The sequence below is a fragment of the Sardina pilchardus genome, chromosome 2 (assembly GCF_963854185.1).
Source record: "Sardina pilchardus chromosome 2, fSarPil1.1, whole genome shotgun sequence".
Taxonomy (NCBI): Eukaryota; Metazoa; Chordata; class Actinopteri; order Clupeiformes; family Clupeidae; genus Sardina; species Sardina pilchardus.
Genome location: NC_084995.1, coordinates 14582403 through 14591532, shown reverse-complemented (window position 1 = coordinate 14591532; position 9130 = coordinate 14582403). Strand labels below are relative to the sequence as shown.

At 42.4% G+C, this 9130-nt stretch overlaps 2 protein-coding genes across 3 annotated transcripts in view; both read right to left on the bottom strand.

Moving 5' to 3' along the window:
- crispld1b (cysteine-rich secretory protein LCCL domain containing 1b) overlaps positions 1-2207 on the bottom strand; it is a 9187-nt gene extending 6980 nt beyond the window's left edge. Inside the window, exons 1-2 of one of the 2 annotated variants that reach the window (XM_062554360.1) lie at positions 1976-2207; positions 835-1123 (exon numbers count right to left, since the gene is read on the bottom strand). In XM_062554360.1, coding sequence (XP_062410344.1) covers positions 835-1092 — 258 coding nt within the window. In that variant the 5' untranslated portion in view covers positions 1093-1123; positions 1976-2207. The remainder of the gene's footprint in view (positions 1-834; positions 1124-1975) is intronic. The other variant, XM_062554368.1, reaches the window with a different exon arrangement.
- Positions 2208-4948: 2741 nt separating this feature from the next.
- On the bottom strand, positions 4949-9130 carry pi15b (peptidase inhibitor 15b). The gene is made up of 6 exons (XM_062554349.1): positions 9002-9130; positions 8587-8894; positions 7346-7464; positions 6585-6717; positions 6381-6496; positions 4949-6295 (listed from the first exon to the last, which is right to left on the bottom strand). The coding sequence occupies exons 2-6, from the start codon at positions 8860-8862 to the stop codon at positions 6160-6162; spliced, it is 780 nt and encodes a 259-aa protein (XP_062410333.1). The 5' UTR covers positions 8863-8894; positions 9002-9130; the 3' UTR covers positions 4949-6159.

Below are 9130 nucleotides of genomic sequence, written 5' to 3'. Positions count from 1 at the left end.
TCCCATGGCCAGAATGGGGAGGCCCTGCACAAGGAGCATGAGGAGCAGGCAACGACATTCGCACATTTCATCTGTTTGCTTTCTTAAACTGCTGTTAACTCTTGAAAACCCTGTAAAATCACAGCATGGTCCCGTGGACGACTAATGGTTGCCTCAGTTTGCTGCACACACACAACAATGACTGCACTATAGCAACGAGATATTCTAAACGGAAATGCACTGACTTAGGCTACACTGTCAGCAACTTTGTACACTTAAGACAGAGACAAACAGCTTGTGAGACTTTGCTTTTGCATTGTGCAAATGCTGACGCTCGACTTTTAATTTCGAACAACCCTTAATGGTGGCTTCCAATGCTGGCGGCAGCAGCAGTGGGGCTGTAAGGTGAAATTGGCCTTGAAGATCTCTGATAAGTTAAGACATTTATTTGGCTAAAGGCTGCTCACTACCACAAGAAGGGAGTACTGGCTGCCTGCCATGCACAGAGTGAGCCTGGGTTTGTGGCCAGTGGGGGAGACTGAGGGAGGTCCTTCTGGTTTGGCTGATGAACTAAGTTGTTTGCAGTAGACCACAGACCTGTCTGTAGCTGGGTGTTTACAAATCCATTTGTGCAGTATACACTCTACAAATCAAAGCGTAAAAACGTTTCATGGACGATATGTCAAACCCTGCACTGACTGCTGTCAGTTTGCACAAGGAAACCTTAAAATAGTTCAAGCCTGTGACACTGGATTTTATTTAACGCAGGGCCAAACATAATAGCCCTCTTGTGTGTGTGTGTGTGTGTGTGTGTGTGTGTGTGTTGAAGAAATGCAGTGATAGGAGTGCACTTACCATATACTCCATATTGGATGCGGGCGGGTAAACCTGACCCCTCAGCTTGTTGTGAAGGTCAAGGATGAGCTGCATATCACTCTGTGAAATGGCTCTTTTTCCCCTTGCGTTGGGCTTCCATGAACTCTCATTCATGTCCAGGTACTTTTCTAGCAAGCCTTCCAGTTGCGTGGCATTCGGGATCACCATGGAGACCACTGTTTGGAGCATCAGCAGCAACGCTACACCTCTCAGCAGATCCTGCACGCCGAGTCTCATGGCTGACACACTCCACGACCGAGGCGCTCTCCTGAGAGGCGTAAAGGCTTCGGTTAACATGTGATGGAGCAGGGAGAACACATCAGCAAGGGCAGCAGGGTTAGATATGAGTCAAAGTGTACCTGCAGTTAAACAAATGACAGTTGACATGAAAGTTATGAACATTGCTCTTCTTCATTCATTTCAAGGCTATAATATATTTGATTCAACCCTCTTTATAGAAAGAAAGAACGAAATAATTATATCAAGAGAAAACCATTTACATTTCAGAGAGGTTTTAAACAAACAGATGCATGTCCCAGAGGCATAGGTAGGCTACAATGTAGGCTTGAGAGCAATTTAGATATGTGGTATACAACTATTTATTTATTAATTTGACCATTTCCTACTGATGAGCTGTAATGATTTTCCACATTGATGGCATTCATTGAACAAGTCTGTACAAGTTGAATATGGTCATTTGAGCAGCTGCACATTTCTCCTCACTAAGATGAAAAGTGGGCCAATTTCCAACAAGGAGCAAACTTCAGGACGCTTTTGTCATGCAATATTTGTCATGCACACGCAATAGTTCATAACTTGACACCTAATGGCGGAAATTGGGAAATGTTGGGCAGGAGGGGCTTTTAAACACATTTTGAACTGTCATTAGCCTATGTTATTCCACAGCTACCCAGAATAGATACCTAGAACAGTTAACTTCATTATACCACGCCATATATAGTCCAGGCAAGAAATAATATCATTGCAAAGCGTCAATACACTCGGTTGTCACAAGAATGCCGGAAGCATCAGATGATGCATAGTCCATCAACCGACCGGGAGTAAAGAGACCGAAAAAAAAAAAAAAGTGTTCAGCTTTTAACGGTTACGGTGAAATTACCTTTTGACGACGTGTGCGCTTCCTCTACGTTATGGCGAATAAAAATGCTTCAGATGTGCATATTCCACATTCTAAGTCACCTTGGTTAAAATGATGATAGCATGAAGACAGGGTTGTGACTGATGGAATCGATGATTGTCCGGAGTCAATGCGATTCAGGTTGACTGATGACACAAATGAATGTTTCTAAAACCTATTTTAGGCTTGTTTCCGTTGTCCAAGAGGCTCACCGGTTTCGACCATTCTGAAGTAGCCTAGGTATGGGCGCCCACCGCGCTTATATCCAAAAATGTAGGTTCAATAGAGCGTGACGTTTTTAACCACTCCTCTCCCTAAGGTCTTTGAGAGTGCTGTCCAAGATGAATTTTGGTGCTACCAACGTGCAGCCCACACGTTCAGACTTGGCTTAAGTTAAGCGATATAATGAACGCCAAGTTTCTTTTGGTTAAGTAATATTTTCCTTACATCAGCGCTGTAGGTTGTTAGGTTGGGCGAATGGAATGTTTTCCTCATAAAATAGATAATTGCAGTGGTGTAACAAGTTTGTAGGCTGTCTATCCTCATGATACATGGTTTTGGCTGGCACATCCTACTTATTTAGAGATGGACAGATTACACTAATTGCCGTTCCTTATGAGCGTGTTGGCAAATCCTGCTTCTCTCCTGTAATGATGATTGGGCGATGACAAGCTGCTGATTCAAAGTTAAAGCAGAAATAAAGGAACTGGTTATTTTAAGCAGGTTGGTATAACAGCATTTTGAGATGACCCGAGTATAACCTATGCAATCAGGTATCAGTGCTGTACTTTTTGTGTTATCTTACATGGCCATCTTAAAACACTGAGCACTTTGTGAAAACATAAAAAAAAAAAAAAAAAACTTGTGTCGGATTAATACAGTATGAACTGACCACAAAGCAACTATACTGCCTTTAAAAGGAAGTTTTATTCCTACATCTTTTGAAGCAGTCAGCCATTGGGTCTAGTCTAGACTATAAATATCTCTAAGGATAATGATGGCTCACCGCATCATAGCAGTACAGACAAAGTGCATAGAGGATATCAGATGTGTCAGAGAAAGATAAAGGGCAATGGTTAATACTGCTTTACCAGAGAAGCAGAACACAGGTTTACAATGGCAGATACGGTTCATAGTGATGAGAGAAATAATCAGTTATAATAGTCAATTCAATTTGTTTATTGGCATATGCATTATTGGGATGGGGGTTTAATCAATTTGTCAGATATCTCAAGACTTCAACAGATAGCTAAGAAACAAAGTTTGCTTGTCGTTGTCGGCCCCCATAAAAAAAAAGTTTGTGTAGCTTGGAAAGGATGTGTTGCATTAATCTCAAGCAGAGGATGCCCAAGTAATGTCAGCTTGTAAACAGAGAAGTGTTGTAGGCTCGCCCCCTTGTGTTCACTTTGCCTCATAACAGATATTACACAAAATGTCACATAAATTACACAATTTCAACTAATCTAACTAAAATTCTTAGCTATTTCCTCCCTGGCCTGTGAGAACTACCTTCCTCGTGTCTGTGTCATTATGTAATTAATGTCAGATCTGCCATAGAAAAAAAATAAAAAAAAATAAAAAAGATTCACCTCTTGACAGGACAGGCTCATATTTGAGGTTTGAAAAAAAAAAAAAAAAAACTAACAGTACTAGAGGATTGTGTCGATAGTTTTAAGCCATCAAACAGTCTATCTGTCTACCTACCTATCTTGTTCATAGTAACATAGATAATACCCCATATCCTATTCTTAATGGAATTTTAGCTACAGCCTGTCATTATTCCTGCAAATATTTGACCAACATTTTGCTGGGATTTCCAGACTAATATATTTTTATTCATCACAGTTTGTTTTCCCAGATCAAGTTGCTTTAGATGTTTTGCCAAGACTGGTTGTCCACAGAACTACGAAAATAGGGGGACCTGTGTCAGCCAGAACAAACATACGCCTAGCTGACCCTCTCAGGGTCCAGTACGAGGAGCAGCCTGAAGTACAGCACACATCATCCCAGAATCTTTACCATCTCACGTTGAAGCCTCTAGAGGGAGATACTGGCTGGGGTACAGTATAACATCATATAATTAATTGTCCTGGGTAAACAACAAGTGCAGAAAAGGCCCATTTGTAGGGTGAGGATATGGGCAGGAGAGGATGAGAGGGAGAATGGATGAGCGGGTAAAGGGAGAGGATGAAAGGAGAGGGTGAAATGAGAGGATGAGGATGAGAGGGTGAAGGGGTGAGATGGTGAGAGGGTGACTGGAAAGGATGATGGGGTGAAAGGAGAGGATGAGAGGATGAAATGAGAGGATGAAGGGAGAGGATGAGAAGGTGAAGGAAAGGGCAAGTGAAGGGTGTGACCATGAAGATGGTTCCAGGGAAAGCTCAGCTGCTAGAGTGGAAACACAGACTCACATTTCCACTGTGCACACCAGTGCTGGCTGTGTAACGTCCTTTCAAGAGGACTGTAAGGCCTGCCCTGTGCTGTACTGTGGTGTGGTGTGAGGCCTGTGTTGTGCTGTGTCTGGAATAGTTGGCAGATCAAGTGTGAGCAAATGCACGCTGACAGATTGCCGAATGTAACAACCAAGTGAAGAGGGGGCCTTCTGATCATAACAGACATCTTGAATGAGCGGGGCTCTTCGCTAGATTAAGGGTAAATTCATCCCTTCTGTTTCCTAAACCCAAGAGCATGTCATCAGGCATGCACTCCTGCAACCTGACACAGTGTTTGTTCTCGCGGCGGACAACACACCACAGGCCCAGAACTCTGATGACTGGACTTGATAAACAATGTCAATGCAACAAGGACGTTTTCCTTCCATGTGAGTGCACAATTATGAAATGATGTTGTGAAGACTGGAGCGAGAAACCAAGACAACGTCTCATATTGATGACAACAACCTGTGGTCAAAATACAATGAGGCCCTTTATTCAACTTCATTCTACACAATGGCATTATGTAGAGGCTGATGCTTACAAAACTAGCAAAGATACATCACAAAATATAAATATCATCTGTTATTAGCCTTGGTACACAGTATGCAGTAGAATGTCCGTCAGTGCATGTAATATGTTATTACATGGGTATCTTTCATAATTTAACGAGTTAATTTGAATACAATATCAAGGATGTCATTTTTGTATACACTTCTGCCCAGTGTTTTACAAAATGTCAAGATAGTAATCTGCTCCCAAATGACGGGAGGTTTGTTAAAGATTGTAAGCCAATCAAAACGAAAATCAAAGAAATATGTTACCCTGTCCAATATACTGTACATGATCAGTTTTGCTGGTTGGAGGCTATAAAAGCTTGCAGAGCTTTCACCATTGAATTTGAGGACAGGTAACATTCAGTCGTGTTTTCATTAGCTTATAAGATCTTTCATTAGCTTATAGCTGACCATCAGCTTATAATAAAATGTTATGGTATTTCTGAAAAACAATATAACCACAAAAAATCTGCAATAACACTTTGTGCTATACAATGCGTATAATTGAGGAAGAAAAGTTGCTGTCCAATAAGCAGTTGTAAACCTCTTTTAATGTGACATAGCACTCCTCTTTGTCCTATTTCTTACTCTTCACATTTCCAAATTCTTCCCTTCCCGGATCTACGCAGCATGACAGAGGTACTAGGCAGCCAACATACACACAGCACTCATATTTGACTAAAGTATGCCATTGATCAAGCCAGAGATAGCATGGGGATACTGCACATGTCCCACCACAGAATTTGGAGCAAATGTCAAACTCCCCCTTTGAATAGTGTGCCATTCTGAGGAATTATCAGTGATTTGGTGTATATTTGAGCACCATCAGAACACCCTGAAATGATATACTGTACATGAGTATCACAGTTTGAATGTGATGCAAGTAACTCCAAACAAAACGAGGACAACGTCCACAGACTAACATCAATCTGACCTTGAGTCGTGTATTGCTCGAATGGTCAAAACACAGTAATGTAATGAATGAATGAATGAATCATATTAGCACCTTTGAAAAAGCGACATCATGTAAACAATGTCAAACAGATTTTGAACTGAAATCCTGAAGGTGTATTGACAGAGCAGAAGCAAGATCAATGCTTTGAGCAACAAGGCAGCATCAATGCGCTGATGCTTTATCGGCGGCACTTAAATAATCGTGGAACGTTTCCTTTTCCGTTTACTTGAACCAGTAAAGGTAGTTTGAGCTCACACCTGGATAGCACTGGTTGTTGCTGCACGCTCCTCCATAGCTAGGAGGGCAGGCTGAACAGGGCACCCCCACCCTGTACGGAGCCTCGCCAATCCAGTTGCCCCTGGAGGTTGAAGCAGCAGTTAGTGGCAGCATAGTGTGTTGCACATTTTTGTTAAATAGCATGAACATTATCAGAGAGAGCTTACTTTGGTGAATAATTGCAAACAAGGTACGTTGCTTGTCTCCATACGACACCCCATACCAGCATGTTGTAACAAGTTTGGATGGCACAGCCGACTCTGTTCGACGTGGCCCACACCATCTTTGAAGTATGAACAGACAGCAGTCAGTGTAGAATTTGGCCGAGGTGATTTGATCTGCGCATCTTGAAATCACAGAAGTTCACATACCTGTGTGTAATGCGTGCACATGGGCCCGAAGCATCGCAAAGGACATCTGGGGTTGCAGTCCCGGGGGTAGGGGAAGACGTAGTCGTTCACCTCATCATACCACGGTTTAACAAGCTGGAGGATAGATCTGTAGCTGATGGCGACATCAAGATGTGGATTGCATTATGGAACAACACCCCCAAAGAGATTCCAATAGAGAGTTTAAGGAGGACTCAACGAGTTTTCACACATGAGGCCTCGAGGTCACAGAGTACTGTCTGTCTAGAATAAAAATGCTCTAATCTGGGGGTATGTTCATGAGCCCCCATGTTCATGTCCCCAGAGTGTAGCACTATAGCTGCCTGGAAGCACTATAGCTGTTGGATGCAGCAACTCAAGCTTTTTTTCTTTTGTTTTTGCAATACCGACAGTACCCGGTGACCTCAAGAAACAGATCTATGTGAAAAATTGCCAGAATTCTCCTTTAATTAAACCAGATGCTTATCAGGTGGGAGTCAATAAAATCAGACAACAGACATCAACATCATGATTTGTTCTGTTTGAGAGGAAATTGAGGGTTTAAGTAGCAGATTAAATCTGAAGATATATTAAAGAGAAAGAGAGAGACAGAGAGAGAGAGAGAGAGAGAGAGAGAGGTTTAAAGCACCTGCAGTAAAAACAACTCCACGTGCCAGTCTAGTAGGTAATGATAATGATTTTTGTACCATAGATTATCAATACAATGTGCACTACATGCTCCTGCTCAAGTCTCTACCACTTACTTGCCAGTTCTGACTGAGAGGTTCTGACCCAGGTATCTCAGGAGGTACTGTGGCCCATGGTCCCAGATACAGGTAGCAGCCCAGGCTTCAGCAGATCTGGCCAGACCATCATCCCAAAGCTGGACAAAACAAAGACATGTCAGCATGCATGACAGAATGCATACTTGTCCAGGACAATGAAACTTTGCCTCTCAGAGGACATTCCACCTGTACAGTCCATCAGTCCATGAGTAGGATGTGCCAATACTGTGTGAATGCTCTACTGCCCTCCTTAGGCAACAACGTCACAGTGCAAGGCAGGAGCAGGTAGCGGAAGTGCATCCTCACAATAACTGCTTTACACGTGTGTGTGAAATAGCTGTAGTGTAACTGTTGGGGGTGGGGGTCGCAGATGACACAGTAATATGTTGAGGTTCATCTGAGTTGAAAGCAAATAATGATTAACCAATACTAGTTTGTGAAGTGAGCGGTAAATTGGCACTGTTAAGATGCTGCAGCAGCCTTAATATAGGCTACAATTCAAGCTTCAAGTTTCCATGCATAAACCCGACAGAGCAACTCCAACTCATAATTCAGTTGAGGTTTACTATAAGCCTATTATTACTTTTATTTACTAAGTGTGGAGGCTAATGAAGGTGATGTTTATACACTTCTAATGAGGTCAAATTAATAAAGCGATAGTGTGCTTCTATAAGATATTGCTTGAGTGGAGCGTAAAGGCTATGCTTTTGCCACTGTCCCTTATCAGAGGCTATTTATCTTTCTCGTGTTTTGTTGCACAAAGTCTGTCCATTATGGTCCGTACTTATGTGTCCAGTTGGCATTCAGTTGAGTATAAGCTGTATGTGGAGTCTCTGCAGTGAGAAACGTGCGTTAAGGGGACCACAATATAACAGCAGTCAGTGGTCGACTATCCTTATCTTGACTATTCAAAATCTCTTCCCGGTAAAAAAAAACAGTTACAGCGGAACAGACTGGAAACCAGGCAAAGTTGGTAACGACGAAAGAGCGACGCAAAAATAACCTCAATGACCTTATCCGCTCCATCAAAGGAAAGCCTCTATCAGGCAGCGCCAAAAAGCGCCATAACTCCTCCGCTATTGATTAATTTAAAACATGGATATTGAGAGAACCGAAATCATAAATTGTCAACAGAGGTTATGCCTTTTGAAACTCAAAAGGCTATTTGGCTCAAGTAAATGTTTGGTTGGTTGGCAGGATTTGTTGAAGAGAAAACTTACCATGTATTCCATGTTGGCAGCAGGTGGAAAGACGCTCGCTCTAACTTTGTTATGATAGTCTAAAATGGCAATCATGTCGCTTTGAGAGATATACCGTTTTCGTCTTGACTTTGGTGCAAACGCTGATAATTGGTCCCGAGAAGATTCTTTTAGTAAAGTGATGTTCGATTTATCCGTGGACGACGTGGTTGAGTTCAGTACCACAGCACCTGCCCCGCTGGCGATGAAGAACAAAATTACATAGTTGGAAAAGCGGGGAGTCTTCATTTTGTCCATCCTGTCGAATGCTTTAGTGGGCAACGCGGGGTCTGAAATAAAAAAAAGAATAGACTGCGTGAACGTGTCCCCTGAATATCGCGCCTGAAGTTAAACTTGCTGGGAGTTAAGGCACTCGCACTGAACGACACCACCCTACCCAATGCGTCAAGATGCACTCCAGCGTTGTGCACGAATGCTTACACAACAAAGAGTTTATGGCACGCCGAAGAGTTACTTTTTAAAACAATGCCATTTTACAGCGCGTATGAGAAGTCTTAAGTTCCAC

What these genes read in the sequence shown, in the direction of transcription:
- pi15b (XM_062554349.1), bottom strand. Translation starts at nt 8,862, where the DNA reads ATGGACAAAATGAAGACTCCCCGCTTTTCCAACTATGTAATTTTGTTC. An exon ending in TGTGCACGCATTACACACAG is followed by an intron (nt 6,497 to 6,584) that starts GTATGTGAACTT and finishes CATACTTCAAAG; the next exon opens with ATGGTGTGGGCCACGTCGAA. An exon ending in GTTTGCAATTATTCACCAAA is followed by an intron (nt 6,296 to 6,380) that starts GTAAGCTCTCTC and finishes TTCAACCTCCAG; the next exon opens with GGGCAACTGGATTGGCGAGG.